The 25,752-nt window shown below is 32.5% G+C and overlaps 1 protein-coding gene across 1 annotated transcript; it reads left to right on the top strand.

Annotated features, from left to right (window-relative positions):
* LOC126881090 (uncharacterized) lies at positions 1-23,087 on the top strand. Its single transcript, XM_050645129.1, has 2 exons — positions 1-392; positions 22,441-23,087. Exon 2 carries the CDS (start codon positions 22,450-22,452, stop codon positions 22,927-22,929), a length of 480 nt encoding a protein of 159 aa, XP_050501086.1. The 5' UTR covers positions 1-392; positions 22,441-22,449; the 3' UTR covers positions 22,930-23,087.
* Positions 23,088-25,752: the final 2,665 nt, after the last annotated feature.

The raw sequence follows: 25,752 nt of genomic DNA, 5'->3' as shown, positions 1-25,752 counted from the left end.
ACTGAACTAACATTTCAATGAAAAGAATTTTAATTTATTTGTTTACGTAGTAGACGTCATTTCGTTAAGCTTGGCACACCTTATATATGTACAGACTTCTCTAGGAAGCCACCTTGTTATGTAATCAATGCAAACATAATATTATCTCAAACTGAAAGGAAACTACATACAATACACTTGAGTTTTTACCGTGTGTTCAGTGAATTTGTGTATGTCTAATAAAAGAGGATGTGATTGTGCCCTGTATAATTTTTCCTGACCTTCAACCTTTTACTGGTGAATAAAAAAATTAGTTATTGTATGGACATTTCACGAAGCTGATGTATTTGTGTTTGTGATAATAATTGGTTTTGTTTGGATTTCTGGAAATGGCATAACAAAAATTTTAAACGGTAAGGTACATTTCCAGTTGATTACGGGAATATTGTATTCTAGTTATTCGAAATAAACATTTAGTATTTTTCATTATGTATCCCATAGCCAGAATAGAATAAATGTTTAAATACCTACTTGTCGGCTGTAATAAAAATTGTTGTAATGACGTATAATTTACATTGTATTCATTCAATTAAAAATTGCATCAGTTCAAACGCAAACCTATAATTAGATAAAAATATTGCGCTTTTTGTGTCATTTCGTTGAAAGCCTTGTTTTCTTTTTAACAAAAAAAAACATTAACATTCAAGTTTATAATCTTGAAATTGATTATTCTTTGTTTATAATTATATCTAACCGCAAATTCTGATAATTCCACAAATCAGATAATAAAAATAATAATTATCGCGTCTATCCTAGTAGGCTCATGGCTTGATTGACCATTCTGCTCCATCCGTTCTTGTCCATTGCTTTCTTTTTAGATCATCTACATCCATTTTCCATCTTGTTCGGGGTCGACACCTTCTCTGACGTCCTCCAATTGTACTTTACAGTGACATTTGGCGTCCTCTATATCTTAGTCTGTATCTTAGTCGTCGGGTTCTTATTACCCCTAGTATGCTGAGCACCCCATATAACTCTCTCAGATCTTTATTTGTCCTTCTGATCTAAACACTGTTCTCCATTTTTCCTCCAATTATTTTGTTACTTTTCGTTCCCATATCTGCACTATTTCTTGTTGCTTTTTATTTAATGTCCATGCCTCTGATGCATAAGTTACTATAGGCCTAAAAACCGTTCTGTATATTCTTAATTTCGCACCTATTTAATGCATAGACGCACTTGTTCGCTTTCATTCGTCTATACTCACGGTGTTCAAGAGAAAATCTAAATAAAAGTTGATCAAACACCCTATTTTTTTTTTTTATTTTATGCTTGCAGTATCCCTTGTAGATCAAAAATACGTCAAAATTAAAATCGGCTACGGGGCACTTTTGTGCGCATGCGTAAAAAACATTTTTCTATTTATTTTTCTGTTTTTTTATTTTTCTTTATCTGTATTATCGGATTTTCATGTATTTTAATATGTTTGAGTATGTATACGATATGTATACATACTCACACATATACACACAGAGATACACATACACACACAAATATACCGGGTGTTGAATAATCAAACGGGCTTCAAAAGGAAACAATGGGCAATTCTAAACTGTTGAATTCCTGCTTCCCTAATTATTTTACATCAAAACACATGAGAAACTGTTTGTAGAGGACTGAAATCTGTATACACGCTGAATGCCGCGCGAATCATATACGATTCACGCTTATTTTACTTAGAGGGTCGCGCGAATTACACTTACTCGCAGTGACTACTATACTGTATGGACCACGGCTAAGTCGGCCCAGAGAGCCGTAATATTATATACATTGCGGCGTTTAACGTGTTAAAAACAATAATTGTTAAAATTGTTCTGGTTAAAATTAATTAAACACATTCCAGAATTTTGTAAAAATGTAAAACAATTGCCAAAGTATCTATCCCATCGACCACTAAAAATCAGATTTTACCTCTAAAAATTATACGAACTAGCTGAATTTTGCTAAGAATATCAATTTTGGGACCCCAAAAAGATGCAAAAAAGATAGCAACTCCTACCCCCGGTCTTCCCCCTAAAACCACCCCTCGTAGAGGGGGAAATCGAAAACTTCATATTACCAAGAATATGTAGCTGAGATTTTGAACAAAATGTTTGATAGCATTTTTTGTGCAGAATGAACCGTTCTTTTAGAAACAACGCGCGCGAACTCAATTTTTAGGCTATTGATTATGTTCAAAATAAGAGAGCTAAAAGGAACTACAACGTTAATGGGATTTTATTGTCTCATATGGTCAACGGACATCTATATTTGAAAAAACCGCGGAGTGCTACCATTTAAATGGGTGCGTTTTTGAGAAAGGGGTGAATTAGTCCCTAGGCACAGGGTGAATTAGGGTGAGTTCCATTCACTTTTGTACAAACACTTCTAAAAAAAAATTGTTCCAGGATAAATTTACTATCTAAATATCATATTTTAAAGTCGAAAGTATTTTTTTTTTACAAAAATGCATTCAAAAGAAGAGCAAGAAAAAAACACAAAAGAAAGTAATTTTGTTTTTAGCCCCATAATTTCTTTCCACAGGGATATAGGTATATGCATTGATTCAGCGAAAAATAACTTCCATCCTTCCTTTTTAAAATGACGTTTGGTAGAAGACTCTAGGATTTATAGTTTCCAAAATAGAATTTTTCAAAATTTTCCGCTCACAGAATTTTTGAGCAATTTTCCCCATTATTTCGCAAACATTATTCTGTAACTTTTTTCTACGCATTTCTAGGTATATGCAATGGTACATTTAGTAAAAAGAGAAATCAATTGCCTTTAAAATGGTCTACTGTGTAAGGTCGTACGACTATTTTTAAACAAGTTATGCTTTTTCAAGATTTTATACTTTTAATGATTTTTGATATTTTTTAGGATTATTTTTTTAAATTTCTCATTATGACTTTTTTCTTGTACATTTAAGTATATACATTCTAGAATAAATAAAGCTTATTTTCTTTACTTTAAAATGTTATATTGCAATCACCTCTAGGACTACTTTTAAACAAGATATCCGTGGGATATCCAAGGGGATCCGTAATTTGAGAAAAAATTTAAATTTTTTTATTTTTTCAATTAGAAGAATATAATTGCATATTGTAACAAATTTTTAATTCCAAATAACTTTTCTTGATAACACTTTTCGATATTGTGGAATATAAAGGTACTTTACTCTTGAGCGAAATTCATATTTTTTAACATACCTCGTACACTATTGATAAAATTTTATATCTGATGATTACATCTTAGGTTTTAGACTATGCAGAGCATTTTATAAAGAATAATTTTTTATAAAGTTAATAATAAAAAGTTTTCCATATGATTCCAACTTAGTGGGACCTATTGCATGTGTATAATGTCAAACTTTGAAAAAGCATATCTTGTTTAGAAATAGACCTAGAATTTTTTACAATACACCATTTTAAAGTAAAGAAAATAAGCTTTTCTTTTTATTGCACAAGTGTATACCTAAATATACAATAAAAAAGTTATAATGAGAAATTTAAAAATAATCGTAAAATATATCAAAAATCATTAACAGTATAAAATTTTTGAAAAACCATATCTTACTTAAAAATAGTCATACAGCCTTCTACGATAGACCATTTTAAAAATAATTGACTTTTCTTCCTACTAAATGTAACATTGCATATACCTAAAGCTGCGTAAAAAAAGTTACAGAACAATGTTTGCGAAGTAACAAGGAAAATCGCCCAAAATTGTTGTGAGTGGCGAAATTTGAAAAATCATATTTTGGAAACTGTAAATCACACAGACTTACACCAAACGCCATTTTAAAGAGGAAGGATGGAAGTTTTTTTTCTATGACGCAATGCCTATACCTATATCCCCGTGGAAAAAAGTTATAGGGCTAGAAACAAAAATGCTACCTTTCGCGTTTTTTTCTTGCTTTTCTTTTGAATATATTTTTGTAAGAAAAAATATTTTTGACTTTAAAATGTGATATTTCGATAGTAAATTTAACCAGAAACAATTTTTCTGTAGACGTGTTTGTACCAAAGGTGAATATAACTCACTCTAATTCGCCCTGTGCCTAGGGACTAATTCACCCTTTTCTCAAAAACGCACTCCTTTAAATGGTAGCACTCCGCGGTTTTTTCATATATAGAGTTCCATTGACTCTATGAAACAATAAAACCCCGTTAACGTTGTAGTTCCTTTCTAAAATACATAATCAATAGCCTATTTTTAAATAGAGTTTGTATAATAAATATAATATTGTTTGATCAGAGCGTGCTTTTGACAAAAACTCAAATGCGTTTTAAAGATAAAATATGTTCAGCTTTGGTGTCTAATTTTTGAATTTTGTAGCAAATTAAGTCAGTTTCTGTATATCTGTTAGATAGATAAACATTACTCGATTTTTGCCACATTTTTTACGATTCTCATGAGATCAATACAATTTATTATTTCCATTGGCTGGTCGCATTGGAGTTTCCATTATTAGATAGAGCATAATCTTCAAAACATATAACAGGATATTTCGATTTTAAGTTTTGGCAACAAATATGAGGCATTTGAAATATACCTAAAACACTTGTAAACTGCTTCTGTTTGATAACACAAGTAAGTTTTTCGAAATTAAACAACTTTAAATACAAATTCCACTCACTTCTTTCTTCGTGGAAGCATTGTCCCTGGCGTGAGATCATTTGTAATGTGATTTAGGCATATTTCAAATGCCTCATATTGGTTGCCAAAACTCAAAATCGAAATATTACGTTACAAGTTTTGAAGACTCTGCTCTACTCTAATAATGGAAACTCCATAGCGACCAGTAAATGAAAATAATAAATTATATCGATCTCATGAGAATCTTAAAAAATGGCAAAAATCGCTTAACATTAAATTACACTCTGAACAAAAGATATAGAATTTTTACCGTCGAGTTGATACAAATTCTATTTAAAAATTGAGTTCGAGCGCGTAACTGACATTAAAAATCGCCGGTCGCTTCAAGCGTTGTTTCCGAGAGAATAATTAATTCTGCACAAAAAATGCTGACAACCATTTTTGTATAAAATTTGAGCTGCATTTGTTGTTTAAAACATTTTTTTATACGGCATAAACATATTCTTGGTAATATGAAGTTTTCTGTTTCCCCCTCTACGAGGGGTGGTTTTAGGGGGAAACCCGAGGGTAGGAGTGGCAATCTTTTTTTCATCTTTTTAGGGGTCCCAAAATTGATATTCTTAGCAAAATTTAGCTAGTTCGTATGATTTTTAGAGATAAACTCTGACTTTTAGTGGTCGATGGAATTAGATACTTTGGCAATTGTTTTACATTTTTGCAAAATTCTGCAATGCGTGTAATTCGTAGAACAATTTTAACATTTGTCTTTTATACAGGTTTCAGTCCTTTACAAATAGTTTCTCATGAATTTTGATTTAAAATAATTATGGACAGGGCCGGCGATAACGGGCCTGCAAGGGATGTACTGCAGGCGGGCGCCTCTGCATGGAAGGCGCCAAAATGAGCTTTTTTTCTGCTAGTGTTATAGAAAATACTAAAATAGAAAAATTAATTTTTTAAATGTTGTTTAAATTCCAGCCCAAATACCCTAATCTGGGTACAGCTTGGGGGTCAGATAGGTACCACTCCATTATGGAGTATGATTGATTTGATCTTCGGGCATGTGGGTTCCACTTAGAGGCTAGAGCCTTATACAAGTGTGTGTGGGGGGGAGGGCGCCTGTGCTTGTTTTGCAGGCGGGCACCTCATGCCCTAGCGCCGGTACTGATTATGGAAGCAGGAATTCAACATTTTATAATTTCCCAATTTTTCCTATGGCCCGTTTGACTATTCAACACCCGGTATATTTGTGTGTGTATGTGTATGTCTGTGTGTGTATGTGAGTGTGTATACATATGGTATACATACTCAAACATATTAAAATACATGAAAATCCAATTATATAGATAAAGAAAAACAAAAAAACAAAAAGATAAATGGAAAAAATCTTCTTTTACGCATGCGCAAAAAAGTGCCCGTAGCCGATTTTAATTTTGACGTATTTTTGATCTACAAGGGATACTGCAAGCATAAAAGCAAAAAAAATAGGGTGTTCGATCAACTTTTATTTAGATTTTCTCTTGAACACCGTGTACTGGATTTCTTCTTCTATATTTAGTTTTCGTGTTATAATTAGGTATTGTTCCTAGATATTCAAAACTCTCAATTTCCTTGAATCTACTTACAATGTAGGTATTATTATTTGTTTGTACTATTAAAAACTTTCCTCTTACATTGTCATATTCTTGCTACTACTATAATAATATCATCAGCGAACGCCAGGCATTGATACTTTTTAAGATATACAGTGAGCACGTAAAGGTTGGAATAAATTCATTTTCTCGAGAATGGAAGATTTTGGAAAAAAATCCCGAAACAGGTCAATTTTTATTTTTAAATTACGACTTTTTGGCATATATATCATACTAGTGACGTCACCCATCTGGGCGTGATGACGTCATCGATAATTTTTTTAAATGAGAATAGTGGTCGTGTGATAGCTCATTTGAAAGGTAATTCAATTCCCTATTCAGTAATATAAACATTAACATAATTATTTATACAGGGTGTCCAAAAAATTTTTTTTTGGATTAAATTTATTGACATAAAAAGAAGAATATATGTAATTTATTTAATTCAAAATACATTTTACTGCTCTCAGAAAACAGAAAAAAATGAATATTTGAAAAATAATCATTGATATTGGCTTAAATTAAATGTTCAAATAGTCACGAGGCTGGTGGGTGGCTGCTTTAATATTGAATTTAAGCAAAAAACAACATATATTTGCCAAAAAACATTTTTTTCTGTTTTCTGATAGCAGTAAAATGTATTTTGAATTAAATAAATTACACACATTCTTCTTTTTATGTCAATAAAATTAATTCAAAAAAATTTTTTAGGCACCCTGTATAAATAATTATGTTAATGTTTATATTACTGAATAAAGAATTGAATTACCTTTCAAATGAGCTATCATACCACCCCTATTCTCATTTAAAAAAATCATCGATGACGTCATCACGTCCAGATGGGTGACGTCACTAGTATGATATATATGCCAAAAAGTCGTAATTTAAAAATAAAAATTGACCTGTTTCGGGATTTTTTTCCAAAATCGTCCGCTCTTGGGAAAATGAATTTATTCCAACCTTTACGTGCTCACTGTATAATTCTTTTTCTATTTATATTGGCTTCCCGCAGCACTTTTTCCAGGAGGAGACTAAAGAGAAATGGATAGAAGTGGGCCACCTTGCCTTACTCCTTCATTTACTAGGAAACTGTCTGATATTTAATTATTTACTTTTACTTGGTTTTCAGTTCTCCTTAGTGTTGTTTGTATCATTCTGATAATTCTTCTGCTTATTTCTAGTTCTTCAAGCGATTTATACAGTTTATTTCTTTTTAATTTATCAAATAAGGTCATGGTGGTCAAGGAGGGGGGGAGAGGTCATGGATATTGAGGATGATTTAATTACTTTTCTCTGATGCAAGGTCACTTAGTCTTACCACCCCTAGGATAAGTGGGGTTTCAATTATTTTTTGGATGGGCCTAATTTTTTTGTTGTTTGACATATCTCGGTTTTTCTTTTTTTTAAGATATTTGAATTGATATTTATTTTCGTTGGGGAGGGGGGTCATGACCCCGTGACCCCCTCTGAATCCGCCACTGGTCAGTTATGAGTGAAAAATATAATGGTGTTCAGGCTAAAATTAGAGAACATAAACATCATGGCGTTGTGGATTCCGTGTGCCGTCACTCTCTAAATTTAGTTGCAAAAGCTGCAGCTGAGTGTTATCCTGTTGCCATAGCAATCTTCTATTTCTTAGAAGAACTATATGAACTATATAAATTTTTCACTTTCTCTACTTATACATACAACTTGTTAATCGAATATCTTTAAGCGAGAGCAACGCCAACCGTGGCAGAAATATTATTGTTCCTAAAAGAGTAAATACATACTACTAGATGGTCATCTAGAAGTGATTCCGCAAAAGCATTAGTTATTGGTAATAATTAGAATAAAGCAGCATTATCCAAAATTTCAGAAGACTATGAGCAAAAATATAAAACTCGTAAAATGGTTTGTATAATTGAATGTGTTTACTGGAAACAGGAATATTTGCAATGTTTTGAAATGAAATCTTAGAGAGGACAAACAGCACAAGTCGTATTCTCTAAGATCCAAAGATTGACCTTAATTAAGGAGTGGCGGCACTTAAATAACATAAAGAATTTTTATTCTTTTAAGGAATATTCGACTGACTAGAAATCGGCGGGTGTATTTTCCTCACCAAAATAATCTTTTACCTGGGTTTGGAAGGGTATGTGATAATCCCACAGGTATTTTCCTCATCAAAACCGAAATGTGTTATTGCAGGTAGATTTTACTAAAAGGCATTCAAGGGAATTATTTATCTACTATTAAATTACAGTAGGTACCTATAATAATTAATCAATTAATTATAGTATTTTATTTTTAGTCAGAATTGGAATTTTGACAAAAATGGCATGTTTAATAGAAAGTGATCGCGGTAAACCTTACGCGGTATTGGTATTTGAAAATTTTATTTTTATAAACTGAACTAAAAAGTGAAGAAGTGTTCTGTAGGATAAAACAACTTGTAGTGCAAATTTTTTACTATTGGTGCAACTTTTACAATATCTAGAAGTAGCCGACAACATAATCATGAACCAGATTGTCAGAAGTTAGATCGAAAAATTGTTTCTAACTGTTGTAAACGTAAAGCAGAAGAGAATTGAAAAACCAGCAAAAATTATACGCCAAGCACTTGCAGCTAATTTGTCTGAAACAATTACTACGATTGTTGTCAATTACATAAGAAAAAATATATAATTATCGACTAAAAATGATGCCTGGTCGACTTCCTTCCAATATTGATGAGGTTCAAGAATTTGTGACGGGGTGTGCTCAAAAAACAACCAAGAGGGAAAATTTTCTCTTTATACACTGTGTCAAAAGTAGGATAATTGTATTTAGTTGTGAAACAAATATAAGACTTTTAGCCACATTGAATTTTATTATATGGATGGCACATTGCAATTATTCATTATTCATGGGCTAATTAATGGACATTATATTTATTTATTATACTGTTTACTGCCAAACAAAAAAACAGAAATTTACAACAATATTTTTTATTTGTTAAAATCAGAAATTTTTAAAGCTCTCAAAATTGAGTTTAATGTTAGTAAAATTTTTGAAGATTTTGAAAAGGAATGCAATCATTGAAATGTGTCCGAACACTAAAATACATGGTTGCAAATTTCACCTACACTAAGCTTGGTATAGAAATATCTTGGTCTCTTGATTTAATATCAGAATATAAAAATGATTCTGAAAGAGGCAAGTGGCTCAAACATACTTTTGGCCTTACATATAAAACCAGAAGACGTATCAGATTGTTTTGTGTTTGATTTAATGTCATGCAAACCAGGAAATGAAATTTAAGATAGATATGTTGATTATTTAGTTGAAACTTATATAGACGAAAATGCCATGTTCTCCCCATATTTGTGGACAGAGGCAAATTCTTCTGTTATTCGTATTACGAATGCTTGCGAATCTTTTCATTAGCATTTTAATTTATCGTTTTGTAATACGCATCCATCCATATATATTTTCTTTGAAAAAATTAAAGAATTTCAGGTAGTTACGTATGTTAAAATTTAAAGTTTGCATATTGCAAAACCTATCAAAGATAAACAAGTTAAACTGAAATTGAAAAATGTAGTAAATTTATTAATAAGATATCAGTCTAATCAAATGACTAGAATGGATTTTGTAAAGTGTCTGTCTTATTATAGTAAATATTAAATAATAATTTATACGTCTTGCATATTATCTATATTATAAACTATTATTATAATGTAAGGAAATTAATGTCTTGTATTCGGATTTCGGATGCTTTCATAATAGACATTCTTAAATTAAACCTATATTTTTATTTTATTACCTGAGTGAGTTGGTGAGGAAAATACCTACCGGATTAATAGGAACCTTTAAATTTGGTGAGGAAAATACCTGTCGGATTATATGTTTTTACTGGTTGGTGAGGAATTTACCTCCACCCGCTTTCATAATAGACATTCTTAAATTAAATCTATATTTTTATTTTCTTATCTGAGTGAGTTGGTGAGGAGAATACCTACAGGATTAATATGAACCTTTAAATTTGGTGAGGAAAATACCTGTCGGCTTATATGTTTTTACTGGTTGGTGAGGAATTTACCTCCGCCCCTAGAAATATGCTTTATTGTCTTGAAAAATTGTACAATTTTATCGACAAAGCTTGTAAAAAGTCAAAAAACAAAACAATAACAATTCGATTTACTAAAATTAAATGGATTCCACTGGATTATGGAACATCTCCATAGACTGAAATAACAACACCAGAGAAATTTAGGACTCAAAATTTTATCGCTATTATAGATCACTTCATTTCCTCTTTAAGTCAGAAGCATTCTGCATATGAATCGATTCGTTCCAATTTTGGATTTTTAAATCATTTGGAAAATTTAACTCCCAATGAAATTTACAATTTGTACAATTTGTAAAAATTGTCAATGCATTTAAAGGGGAAATCGGCTTATCAAATATGTATAAGTAAAGAACTTCAAATGTACCTACTGCTAAAAGAAAATAATGTTAATGATAATTTCCAAACGTTGAGGTGACACTTTGTTTATATTTAGTTCTGATGCTAACTAACAGCAGTGGAGAGAGATGATTCTCAAAACTTAAGTTAATTAAAAATCGGCTTCAGGCTATGATGATTCAAGAGCGCTTGAACCATCTCTCTATGAGATGCATTGAACACGATGTCTTAAAGCAACTAGACATGTCTGACATAGTAATCAAAGAATTTTCAATTAAAAAATCTCGAAAATTACCCGAACTTTTATCATACAAATAATATTTTACTCTAACCGTAAATATAATATTTAGTATAAGAGCTGTGAGACATTTTTGAGTAGGTATTTTAGGCAACCTGAAAATTTTTTAGGTGACTCTTCCATGATAGCCTAATACAAAAATTCCGGTCTGGCTGGAGGGTAGCGGTTATTTTCCCCAAAAATCCCCCCCAAGTTAAAAAAAGGGTAAAAATTGTTATTACAAAAAATATCATTGACGTGACTTTAAAGTAAATTTAAATATTCAAATATAAAGAAAATAAACAGGCCAGGCGATTTGAGGGCGATTTTTAACTTTGCAAGATACTTGCATGGGCGCCCTAGGATTATTTTCAGGGGATGCATCTGAACTTCAGAAGATTTCATCTGAATCTGTACATACTATTAACGAGTATAAAATATACAACTATACATGAAAAGCTATGTACATTCCTTCCGGACAGGGAAGTAAAATTATTATTTTGACAGGGTATTTTTTAATATTAAAAATAATTATTCTAAAACGACAGGTTTTTTTTGGTGAAATTTTCCAACTGCCATGTGATCGAACAAATTACGCGTGCATATAAATGAAAAGCGCTATAGGTAAGCAGGAGTGTGAGAAAGAGCGTATACCGATAGCTGTTTGCGTCCTCTGTCGTACCTGAGCGAGTCCGTTCACTCGAGAAAAATCACGTGACCTGGCGATCCCATGTTGTTGTGCCTCGAAACGTCAGAGTAACTATTATATATTATAGTTTTTTAAGTAACTTTTTCTTAATTAAAGGAAAATAATAGGTACTATACAATAGATTTTGCAAATATGTTAGAAAAAGAGATATATTATTATAAAGATATAGGTATAAAAGTATAAAAGTATAAACTAAATTAATTCTGTGTGCGAATCTTGTACTTCTTCTTCAAACTCCTCATCTGAGCTTAAATATTCACTGTCTTCTTCTTCGTCAAACTCCCCTCGAAACTCAGATTCCTCTTCTACATGATCTGTAAATAGTTGTAATATGTATTTATAATTAATTAAAAATTAATTACTGATTAATTAATTGAGTTGCTACGTATTCTCTGTCCTTTTATACGAAGTCGAAGCCTGGACAATCACGGGCGCATCTGAAGATAGACTTGCCATTGTTGAGATGTGGTGTTATCGAATAATGTAAAAAAATATCATGGACGCAACACGTAACAAACACGGAAACATTAAGAAAGATAAAAAAAGGCAAAACAAACACTCAACACTATGAAAGAAAGAAAAATGAGCTACTTTATAATATAAGGAAAAGTATTAAGTATTAGTTATATAAGTAAGAATACGTAGCAACTCAATTAATTAATCACTAATTAATTTTTAATTAATTCTAAATACATATTTACAACTATTTACAGATCAGGTAGAAGAGGAATCTGAGTCTCGAGGGGAGACGAACGAAGAAGAAAAGAATGAATATTTATTTTGGCTCATTTTTCTTTCCTTTATAGTGTTGAGTATTTCTTTTGCCTTTTTCATCTTTCTTAATGTTTCCGTGTTTGTTACGTGTTGTGTTCATGATATTTTTTACATTATTCAATAACAGCACATCTTAACAATGGCAAGTCTTTCTTCAGATGCGCCCGTGATTGTCCAGGCTTCGACTCCGTATAAAAGGACAGAGAATACGTAGTAATTTAATTAAATTGTCGTTAATTAATTTTTAATTAATTCTAAATACATATTACAACTATTTACAGATCATGTAGAAGAGGAATCTGAGTCTCGAGGGGAGTCTGACGAAGAAGAAGACAGTGAATATTTAAGCTCAGATGAGGAGTTTGAAGATGAAGTACAAGATTCGGACACAGAATTAATTTAGTTTATACTTTTATACTTTTCTACCTATATATTTATAATAATAAATCTGTCTTTTTCTATCATATTTGCAAAATCTATTGTATAGTACGTATTATTTTCCTTTGATTAAGAAAAAGTTACTTAAAAAACTATAATATATAATAATTACTCTAAAGTTTCGAGGCACAACAACATGGGATCGCCAGGTCACGTGATTTTTCTCGAGCGAACGGACTCGCTCAGGTACAACAGAGGACGCAAACAGCTATCGGTATAAGCTCTTTCTCACACTGCTGCTTACCTATAGCGCTTTTCATTTATATGTACGCGTAATTTGTTCGATCACATGGCAGTTGGAAAATTTCACCAAAAAAAAACCTGTCTTTTTTAGAATATTTATTTTTAATATTAAAAAATACCCTGTCAAAATAATAATTGTACTTCCCTGTCCGGAAGGAATGTACATAGATTTGCATGTAAAGTTGCATATTTTATACTCGTTAATAGTATGTACAGATTCAGATGAAATCTTCTGAAGTTCAGATGCATCCCCTGAAAATAATCCTGGGGCGCCCATGCAAGTATCTTGCAGAGTTAAAATCGCCCTCAAATCGCCTGGCCTGTTTATTTTCTTTATATTTGAATATTTAAATTTACTTTAAAGTCACGTCAATGATATTTTTTGTAATAACAATTTTTACCCCTTTTTTAACTTTGGGGGGGATTTTTGGGGAAAATAACCGCTACCCTCCAGCCAGACCGGCATTTTTGTATTAGGCTATCATGGAAGAGTCACCTGAAAAATTTTCAGGTTGCCTAAAATACCTACTCAAAAATGTCTCACAGCTCTTGGACCAATTTTACTGTAACAAGATACAGCTCTTGTATTTTTTATTATTTAAAAATGGTAGGGGAGCCCAAGCGGTGATTTTTGCAGTAACTCGAGCGCGTCAGATTATCATATGGGGAGAAACCTGGTACCCTGTAGATGTACCTCTACCATATATTGGCTCTAAACACAGGGAGTTCGTTAAGGGGAGGCCGAAAAAAAAACTATGCTTAGAAAAACTCGAAATCGTCAGATTAAGATAACGTAAGTTAAGTACATGCAAAACAGTGTATATTTCAAAAATCTGACGATTTGGGGGGCGTAAGGAAATGGGTGGGTCACAAATTTTCACAAGAAAAACGCGAATATTTCACTAAATGAACGATAGATCTAAAAATTAAAAAATACGTGCTCAATATTTTTCAAAAATCTATCGAATGATACTAAACACGACTCCCCACGGAGAGGGGGGTAAATTTTAAATTTTAAATACGAATCCCGCGATATTTCGCGAAATGAACATCAGATCGATGAAAAATACACTTATTCAATAAGTTTGAAAAATCTATCGAATGGCACCAAACACGACCCCCCACGGAGGTGAGGTGGGGGGTTACTTTAAAATTTTAAAAAGGAGCCCTCATTTTTTTATTGCGGATTCGGATTCCTTACGTAAAAATAAGTAACTTTTATTTGAAACATTTTTTCGAATTATGGATAAATGGCGCTATAATCGTAAAAAACGATTGTTGCACACTAAAATGGAAAACTTTACTTAAATTTTTTTGGTTTTAGAACCTACTCTTCACAACCCAATAGGTCCCCAAAGCACTCGAGTGACTGCACATTTAGCATACTTTCCTCCCTTACTAAAATATATTGCGGCCACATACTTCGAAACGATAAATTAATCCTCTGCTACACGTCATCGTGCAAGGAAGAATAGAGGGAAGAAAAGGCTTTGGAAGAAAGAAGAAATTTTGGCTGAGGAATATCACATATTGGACTAACCTCAGTGTTGAACAGATATTTCACGTTGCAAAAGATAGAGAAGCTATTAAAGAAGTGATCTTCAACCTTCGTTAGAAGGCGGCACAAGAAGAAGAATAAGAAAAATATATTTATAAAAGTAGATTAACATTTTTTTGTAATTCCAAAAGGGACAACCCTGTAGTTGGCTGTATACCAGAGTTATAACAATATTTTTTAATGGTAGGAGGTAGGGCCCCACACCAATTCTGCCTAGGGGCCCCCATTGGCTTAAATCCGCCTCTGATTTCCTTACGAATTTTTATTAATTATTACTGATCTTGTACTGTTATTTCTTTTGCTTGGTATTCGCTATTATTGTACTAGAGATTTCTTAAATCATGGTAGTTTGAGAGCTTTTTCAATTAACAAGTGAGCGCTAAAAAGATGAAACAATCGACTTCATCTTAAAATAGCAACAATTTTGTTAAAGAATCAATCAAAACAATCCAGGGCCCTCAGCACGGCAAATAGAATTCTATTTTGCTGACGTCACAAAATCGAATTTCATAATGCAAGAATCGACGGCTGCTAGGCAATGTGACGTCACTAAAATAGAATTCTATTTTGCGTGCTCCCACTAGTACTCTATTTCGAATAAATTATACTGCCTTCTTTGGTACTTATGTTCACTGTCGATTAGAGATTAGATGTTTTTGTCTGGTCATCTAAACCATTTAGATGGTTTAGATGACCAGATCATCAACGATGATCCTTTGTCCAGGGAGTACACCTTTGATCTGGAACTCTCTTTTTCGTTATTGACTTCTACTATCAATTTTAAAGTTCGTAATTACAATTTTTTAACAATTATCTCACGAAAAACCCAGTCAGTGGTGATAGCCAAGTGCCCCATCAGATCTAAACTGATGGTTAACGAACACATAATAGAGCAAGTCATGAATTTCGACTATCTCTGGAAATAACTGAGGCTTATATCCAGCAGTAGACGCCATTGGCTGATTGATGATGATGATGAAGGATATACTGCAGAGGACGTGAAAAAGAGGTCAACAAGGCAGCCAGAATATCGGTATACTTGAGAGATATCATATTATGGAGAAACAAATACAGTATGCGGCAAAATAAACAGTACTGAAATGAATATTGAAATGTACAATTTTGCCGTCTATTTCTAACTTGCATCTACGCGGCTCTTTACTTATACATTTAGTTTTTTCTACTGATATTTTCATATAAAGTTTGTTTGCTGTGATACTAATACTATGGAAATGCCTTTGTAGGTCATTCTCGTTATCAGCTTTACAAAAATCTTTACAAAGTGAATAAAATGCATAAATCAGAAGAATCATTGTTTTGATTTTGTAAATTGATACTTTGTCAAATCAATTTACTAATTTTAATTGGTATAAGCCACAAAATTCGCTTATTTTTCCAACTATAATAGATAACGGACAGGTAGACAGCATAGCAGACTACAGTTATTGAGGTTTCTTTCCAATGGATTAAAATATATACTTTTTTAGGGTTACTGTTGGCCTTCAAGATTTCTTGGCTTATTTGAATATGATATTCGTTATTATTAGTATTGTAAAAGATGTGTATTTTATGATAATTAGCACATCTATAAAATATTTCTAAGCATAGCAAAAAACAGGTTTCGTTGGCAATTTAGTTCAATTTGAGGAAATTTCCAAAAAAAAACAAATGTGTCATATTGTAAATCTACCTTGTTAACAAGAATAAAAAGTGGATTGTATTAAACAGGTTTCTGAAAATGTATTGTAAAAAATAGGGTAATTTTCTTTAATATGTTATAAAATTTTGAATTTATTGTCAAAACTATATCTCGTAGCTGTTGCATCTATGGGTTGCTTTTACAATAACTACTTTTAGCTTCTCAATTAATTTCTATTTTCAGCACTAAGCGAATGGCTTATGTCTTTCTAAGTATGTATTACATAATCTGTGCATCACTGATCTGGCTTCGCACTGTATAAAGATATGAAGTGCTTGTAGATTCAGTAGTACTTCCCTATTGCTACCACTTGTCGCGTCTTTGTTCACCACGTCACAGACCCATAGGTTATCATTGGTCTAATAACCCTTGTGTAGAACCATAAAGTCAATTTGGGCTTGAGCTCCCAATTCTTACGACACATTCTTCAACATCTGCTTAAACACATAGTAGCTTTCTATGTGGTTTTCAGTATTTAAGTATTCCATGAAAGCCTATGATCAAAAATGCATCAGTGGTTTTGGCCTTGTAATGTTGTCTTTTTTCTGAAGTGGACGATTAATGTTTTTTGAGCATTGCATATTAGTCTCTTTTGTTTACATCAGTTATCAACTATATTTACGGCAGCTTGCATTCTCCTAGACACTACCTGGACAATGTTGTCCCTGAGGACGATTGCAATATCGTCAACATATCCTAGACAGTAAAAGTCTGGACAAATTTTTTGAGAGAATCGTGTACCAAGTTTGTCCAAAGTGGAGGTGACAGAACTCCTTCTTGTGGACGGCCCCCATCTGCTCTTGCTTTGATCGTCGCTTTACCCAGAGTGGATATTGCTGTCCTATTCTTCAGGGATACTTTGATCCATCTGAATATTACCGCAGGTGTGCCTCGTGGTATGGATATTTACGATTGCTTGGTTAGAGGATTATCTTCTGTCACGTCGTCTCTTTTGTACCTATCTAGAAGCCTTTTCGGCGCTTTTAGTAGAAAAGACAATAGGCTTATTGGTCTATATGACTTTGATGTTAGGTCTGATACTTTATCTACCGATACGACCCCCCTGCTAAACAGGCTTTGAGGAACTTGCATATTATGAGTGGTATCAATACCTCTTATGCAAAAGTATCGGATACATGCCATCTCTCCCTGAAGACTTATATGGCTCAAATTTATTTATAGCCCATCTAATTTTGCTTGCTCTTGTGTAATTAACATCTTTTTGGTCTATGTTGGTTCGCCTATCTACATCATTCAGAATTGTTGAGCCGTAGGTTAATGGAAGAAGTACAATAAATCAATAATCAAAGATTCATTTTGTTGAATATTTTCACTCTGTGAAAATATGAAACGTATTTTTACTATTTAAATCAATCATACCATTTTAAATTATTTATCGTATCAATGCACATTATCGTCATTGAATCAAAAACTTTTATTGAATATTATTTACATCATAATAGTACTAGAAACTCATAACACGTTAGATATAAAATATGTTATGTATAATTCATTAGTTACCACAAAATTATTTATGGTAGTTAACTTTAAACTATTGCCAATCATTTTTACACAACATTAACACCACGATTCAAACAAATTGAAAGATAGGAATTAATAGTTCATTCATTAACGGTAAAATATTGCAAAACCTATCAGTTTTAAAGAAACGCTTGGATTGTAGCTAACGGGCTTGTAACTAGGAATATACGTTGAAAATTAGTCCGGAAATGGATAAACTGACTAATTTCTAAGCAACTTTTGTTCTATAACGTTTTTTTATTAAGTTGATACAATTATTAATTCTTGTAATTCTTAATTATCTTGTAATTAATACAAGAGTTATTTGCAAGTGAATATTGTCATTTTTCAAAAAAAAAAAAACACGTTTTTAAAAGGTTTTTTTTGCAAATAACTCAAAAAGTAAGTATTTTCTCGTAAAAAATATTCTTAGCCAAAATGTAGACTATAAAACAGTGAAAAAAATGGTGTATGTATGAGGTCTTTAGACCTAGAAGAAACAGAGTTGTAGCTAATGAAAAATAGGTTCATATTCGTCAAATTCCAAATCGAATATTTGATTTCAACGTGTAATAACCAAAAAATGAAGCACTTTTGGGGGACAACTTTTTTAAAGTGTTTAAAAAAATCTGTATTTTTGTTTTGTTTTTTCAGTTTCTAGCATCAAAAATAAGCAAGTTACGCTCAAAATAAAGTTTACCCCTTTTTTGATACAAAAAATCGTGAAAATCACTGCCTAATTAGCATCCTAAATAAAATTAATCGTTACTGCTTCACAAGTTACTTTACATATGTATTGTTTATATGATCTGTAAGTTTCATCGGTTCAATGTGCTTATTTTTGAGGGAGCTGTAATTTAAAGGGCTTGAACGAGTCACAAATCACGAGTGTAAATCTTAACCAATTTTTGTCTTACAAGAAAACAAAAAATCCCATATATTCAGAAAAGCAAAACCTACTCTTTGAGGTATTACTAATAATTTTTAAATTATTTTGAAAAAAAGCACACCCGAGAAGGGGTGAAACTCACCCCTAGGGCAAGAGCACACATCGGCACAACATCACTTTTTTCTTTGACATGTTAGCTATGAATGTGTATGCCAAATTTCATGTCAATCCAAGCGGTTCTTTAAAATTTAAAGCAAAAACTGTGAGTAAATGGGCTAAATAAGACTGACCTAAAAGAATCAGAAAGTGCGCCAAAAAATGTATAATGAAGTTCCTTGAACTTTTTTCCGTTCACGCCATTGGCAAAATTGAGTATGCTGACCTTCGTAATGAATTTATTTAATATTCATGTGGCAATAAATCTATTCTCGCGTTATTTGATGCTGTTTTAGTGTGGTCAGGCATCCAAAAAATCTTCCAGCTTCCAGGCAGCATGACCTTCCCGACCTAAAACCTTGTTGTTCTCCTACTAATGGTATAATTTCATTCAATTGTCCTCCGTACTTTAGGAGTTCGTTCGATATCCTGTCCTCTCCTGGAGATTTTCTATTTTTTAATTTTCTTAATGCTTTCTTTACCTCTCCCTCTTCGATGTTTATTTCTTCGTTTGTCGTAACTTCAGGTGTTGGTGGTTCATTATCGTCGCCTTTAGCAAATAGAGATCGGAAGTAGTCTGCCCATGTTTCCTTCTGAATGTGTTTCGCTTTTATTAATTCGTTCATCTCCTTTCTTTGCCCTCTGATCATTCTCCATACTTCGTTTTGTATTCCGCAGAAGTCGTGTTCCATCTGTTTTGACAAACTCTGGCAGTGTTCCCTTTTTATTTGTCTCACTAAAGTATTCGTTTCGTTTCTGATTCGTTTGTAGTGGCTGTATGCCTGTTGTATTTGTTTTGTTGTATTGTAAAAAGGCTTTCTTCTTTTCTTCACATTTTATCTTCACTTCTTCTCTAAACCACGGGGTTTTCTTTAATATGTGAGTATTCGTTACTTTTCTCTCTCCAAGTGATTCTGTTGCAGCGTTGATTGCGTTATCTTTAAGTTTTCGCCAACTTTTATCGATGTTATCGTTTTCTAATATTCCATTCTCAGCAATCTTCTCTGATATTCTTTTCCTGTATAAGTATTCCGTGGATTCCGTATTTAGTCCTTCGACTTTGATTTTTGTTTGTGTTGACAAGTGTTACAATAATTGCTCGTGATGATCGCTTTATTGTGTCATCAATATTAAGATCGTCACCTTAATGTCATTCAAGTGTAAAAACAGCTCCGTGAAGAGGAATGGTTATTAGTCAGTGGAGCATCGTCAAGCACGATCCTGTGCGTTTTGCACAGGATCATCTGAACTGGACGTTGAAATAATGGGGATTTGTTGTATTCTCAGATGAGACCAGAATATTTCTCCATGGTACCGCCATGGTTCTCCAGCAACCGAAGAAGGAAAGTGTGCCGAAGAAGAGTAGAGTGATTTGCAGAATGCTGCATTGAAGAGCAGATTCCTGATGGAGGTGGTTCCTGCATAATCTGGGGTGCAATTTCTATGGAGTTACGAATCGACCTTGTTTTCATTCGTAGGATAACCGTCTTCACGAGCGAGGAGGTCTAACGGGTGCTAGATACATCAAGGAGATTTTAGCCTTACGTTGACTACATTGGAGACGAATTTATTTTTGTGCAGGACAATTCAAGGCCGCATACCTTAAAAATCGTGAAATATTACATTACCAAAGTCGGTTTTCGGGTCATCGAATGGCCAACGTGCAGTCCAGACCTCAATCACATAGAACATTTATGGGATGAGCTAAAACAAAAACAAAATTCGAGCTAGACATCATACGCCAAACTCGATCCCAGAGCTTATTGTCGCAATAGAAGAAGAGCGGCTTAACGTCCCACAAGAAACAATAGCGAACTTGATTAGATATATTCCTAATCGTATCATAGCAGTTATTAATGCAAGATGATATCATACCTACCCATTATGAAAGTATTACTTGTTAAATTTTTAATTGTCAAATACCCTTTTTGTGTGGGCAGTAAAAAAAGTTCATTTACTTGATGCAGTCATTTTTCAATGTTATACACGGTTATACATAAGAAGTCAAAATAAATTTTCATAAATGTATGCTTATATTAAAGCATATTAAATTATCTTTCAAACAATTTATCCCTTTTTTGATCCGAGTAAGAGTTTCTGAAAAAAATATAGTTTAAGTCAAAAGTTTAAAGTGGGCCGATTTCTATGCACTTTAGTTTATTATTATTATGGTAGGGGAGCCCAAACGGGGATTTTTGAAGTTACCCGAGCGCGTCAGATTATTAGATGAGAAGAAACCTTGTACCCTGAAAATGTACCTCTACCATATATTTTCTCTTAATGCAGGGGAGTTCGTTAAGGGGGGACCGAAAAAAAATCTATCTTTAGAAAAACTCGAAATTGTCAGATTAAGATAAGGTAAGTTAAGTACTTGCAAAACAGTGTATATTTCAAAAATCTGACGATTTGAGCGGGGCGTAAGGAAATGGGTGAGTCCCAAAGTTTCACAAAGAAAAGCGAACATTTCGCGAAATGAATGACAGAGCGAAAAAATGAAAAAAAGTACTCAATATTTTTCAAAAATCTACCGAATGATACCAAACACGACTTCCCACGGAGAGGGGGGGGGGTTAAATTGAATATTTTAATTACGAATCCCGCGATATTTCTCGAAATGAACATCAGATCGAAAAACTGAAAAATACACTTATTCAATATTTTTGAAAAATCTGTCGAATGGTACCAAACACAACCCCCCACGGAGGTGGGGTGGGGGGTTACTTTAAAATCTTAAATGGGAACCCACATTTTTTATTGCGGATTTGGATTAAAAGTACATAATCGAAATTGTCAGATTAAGATGAATTAAGTACATGCAAAAGAGTGTATATTTCAAAATTCTGACGATTTGAGCGGGGCCTAAGGAAATGGGTGAGTCAAAAAGTTTCACAAAAAAAGCAAATATTTGGCGAAATGAACGTCAGATCGAAAAACTAAAAACTACGTGTTCAATATTTTTCAAAAATCTATCGAAAGATACCAAACATGACCCTCCCACGGAGAGGGCTGGGGGGTAAATTTAAAATTTTAAATACAAATCCCGCGATATTTCGCAAAATAAACATCAGATCGAAAAACTGCAAAATATACTTATTCAATATTTTTGAAAAATCTATCGAATGGTACCAAACACGACCCCCACGGAGGTGAGGTGGGGGGTTACTTTAAAATCTTAAATAGGAGCCCCAAACTTTTATTGCAGATTTGGATTCCTTGCGTAAAAATAAGTAACTTTTTTTCGAGACATTTTTTCGAATTATGGATAGATGGCGCTATAATCTAAAAAAACGATTGTTGGAAATGGAAAATTAAATTAAAAATGGACAAGTCCCCACTAAAATGGAAAACTTTACTTAAATTTTTTTGGTTTTAGGACCTACTCTTCACAACCCAATAGGTCCCCAAGGCGCTCGAGTGACTGCACATTTAGCATACTTTGCTCCCCTACCATTACATTTCTTATTGTCACTAGTTATTAAAGAAACTATTTCTTTTTTAGAAACCAAAAATGGATGCTGAAACTGGAGAATTTTACCTAGACCTTGAAACTGGAGAAATATCCGAAGCCCCCACAGTCCAAAATGTCGAAACGGGGGAGTACGAATATACCAGAACTTTTAAAATCCCAAGCTACTACTACAGAAGATACCAAGAAAGAAAAGAAAAAACCAACTGCACTCCACGTAAAGCAGATCCCCTGGAGTCACAGTTGATTACCGCGGCTATTTTTCTACTACCGACAATGATATTCTTCCATCCCATCATGCTCGTTTTTGTTTGCGTGATAGAAATATTTTTACATACTCGCATTCACAGAAAGAACAAAGAACTAGAAGATCTGTCCTTTTATTACCAGAGCCCATTACATGGCCTTACAAAAGAGGTATGTGCTAGATGTAAAGACGAAAAAGCCAAGAATAAGATCGCGAAGCTGCAAGACAAGCAGCATGAGAAATTCAAGAATTACATCAAAAGGGTTGTAACTTAATATAAAATTAGTAATTCTATCAGAAAATAATTGTTACACAATTAATATTATAAAAAATATACTGATGAAATTATGTAGTTTTTAGGTAGTTATATATTTTTATATTATTAATTTTTTTTATAAGACAACTAGATATTAAAGTTATATGTTAAAATAAATGGTATACATTTTTTACGTAAATCAAATTTACAGGAGTGGTATTTCATTTCCAAAATATTGGAACGATTGAATACTTTATTGTTCATAGTTATTTACATTTTTCTATCCATGTTTTAGCCCTAAAACTAGACCTTGGCCAGAAGGTTACACAAACTTTACTTTATATTTGCGAAATAAACCAAAATTTATTTCCACACTTAAATTGTGGCTTACTTCCCAAATAAAATATTAAACAACTATTTTCAATGGGAAATAAGCCACAATTTTACAAAAAAATGATTTTATTAACGTTTCGACGCCCAAGTCGGGTGTCGTTGTCAAAATACAAAATAATACTAAATTAAACAAAAATGGTGTTGCTTAGTAAAAAATTCTTCTAATAATTTATTTAAGGCTATGGGTACATAATTCGTAAATATTTTACGTGTATCCCTACTTTTTCTGTCTTTACACGGCAAATTACGCGTAGTAAAATTCACACTGGTATAGATATGTAAACATTACTAGAATGTCATTCTACGTGAAAATGTCATCATTAATTTCAAGAGATGGGTTTTGAATGTTCTTGGATAACTGTTATTTTTATAATTGGAAATTATTAATTTAGTTAATAAATGTGATAATTTTTTCACTAACTATGTATTCAGTGATTGTAATAATTTATTTGTACAACAAAGACTAATACTCAATCGAGAAAAGAGGAAAAGTGTTAAAGTGATTTTTTAATAATATATTGTTATGGAACGCTTACAATTTTGAACATCTTTAACAACAAAATACTTGGATCACAGAATATATTATCCTGATGTATTCTCTGCTTGGATCTTCCACAAATAATACACAATAAATAACTTTATTAAGTTCACGTCTTAAATCAATTATTTATCAAATACATTATATTTCAATAATATTTAATCAATAACTCAACATATTCCCGATGCAATGTCAAATATTTAAAATTGTCACTGATTGTCAGTGTCTGACTGACAATATATGCTGACAATATTATATTCGGCTGAGTGCGTTGTAAGACAAAGATAGATTTGGAAAATATTACCACGGCATTGTGTTTATTTTTTTCGAATCCTGAAAAAACCAATAAATATTTTTGAAAAATTTAAACGCAGAATGAAAGACTAAATTATTACCGAGGGCCCAAAGTCCCTTAGAATAAATAAAAAGTTTATTTTGAATGATATATTTGAAATTAAAAATCACACTAAATTTTCTCTTAGTTTTTCACCCTTGTAACTTATTAAAATAAACATTATAGAAGTTCTCAGGGACTTTTGGCCCTCGCTAATAACGTGATCTTTCATTCTGCGTTTAAATTTTTAAAAAATACTTATTAGTTTTCTCAGGATTCGAAAAAAATGAATCCCCATTTGAATTGCATTGCAGCCGAAAATACGTACCGATCCTCTTAAGGTGATACAGTAGCGATCAACAGGTAGCCAAAACGCGTTCCAAGATTGCGGCTGTAATTTTGAATATTTTTTTGAGATATTTGTCACACGTATTCGTAATATGTTAAAGAATGGCGGTACAGAGCCCAATTTGAAAAATATATTAATATGTGGAAATTACTCTGTAATTAAATGAAATATTAAAAAAAACCGAGATTGTACCGCCATTAATAAGAAGAACAAAAAAAACACTTTCTTCAAATAAACTTTTTTATCCGATGCCTAGATTTTGTGTCATTTTGGAACTACTAATGAAATAAAAAAATTTAGTAGTTCCATAATGACAAAATCTAGGCATCGGATAAAAAAGTTTATTTGAAGAAAGTGTATTTTTTTGTTCTTCTTAATGGCGGTACAGGCTCGTTTTTTTAATATTGTATTTAATTACAGAGTAATTTCCACATATTAATATATTTTTCAAATTGGGCTCTGTACCGCCATTCTTTATTATATTACGAATACGTGTGCCAAATATCTCGAAAAAATATTCAAAATTACAGCCGCAATCTTGGAACGCGTTTTCGCTACTTGTTGATCGCTACTGTTTCCTCTGAATCTGACTCATTTATATGATGAGTTGCGTTCCTGGGATGACTTTACTAAAAGATAGTTCATTTGATTATATGAAATCAACTCAACTCAAGAATATCCGCCACAAAAATCATAGCATGTGATCTGTCTTTAAAAAGACAACCAAATGCAACGGTGGTACTGAAATTCTCGCGTTAGAGATTCCATAGTAAATCACGAGGGAAAACCAGGAAAAACTTCGTGATACTATCCCGATATGGTAAGTAGTTTAAATAAGTAAATTAAAATTATTTCCCATTGAAAATAGTTGATTATAAAAATGCCACAAGGAAATTGTTTCAGAATAACATTAAAATAGTAAACTTTACTTTATGTTTTAACTAATAGACCAAGAGGCAGCGCTGAAGAATCTCTTTGAATTTACTAAAGCTAGATTTTTCCAGTTGATTACTGTGAGTGTGTAGAGAAACATACTGCGGTCGGTCAAGCGAAACGTAGAACAGGGGTTATTGAGAGGGTATCAAAGTTGCTTTCCTACGAAGGTAATTAAATCCATTTACTAAGGCTGAAAATCAGTACACGCATTCTAAATTAAATATAAATAAAAGTTATTATAGTCGGTTAGCTGTATGACGGGACAGAGCCGGTCGGTCGGCCCCAATAGTCG

This window comes from Diabrotica virgifera, chromosome 3, assembly GCF_917563875.1.
Source record: "Diabrotica virgifera virgifera chromosome 3, PGI_DIABVI_V3a".
In the NCBI taxonomy this organism is placed as follows: Eukaryota; Metazoa; Arthropoda; class Insecta; order Coleoptera; family Chrysomelidae; genus Diabrotica; species Diabrotica virgifera.
Note: the sequence above shows the minus strand (reverse complement) of the source record. Positions and strands in the feature narration are given on the sequence as shown.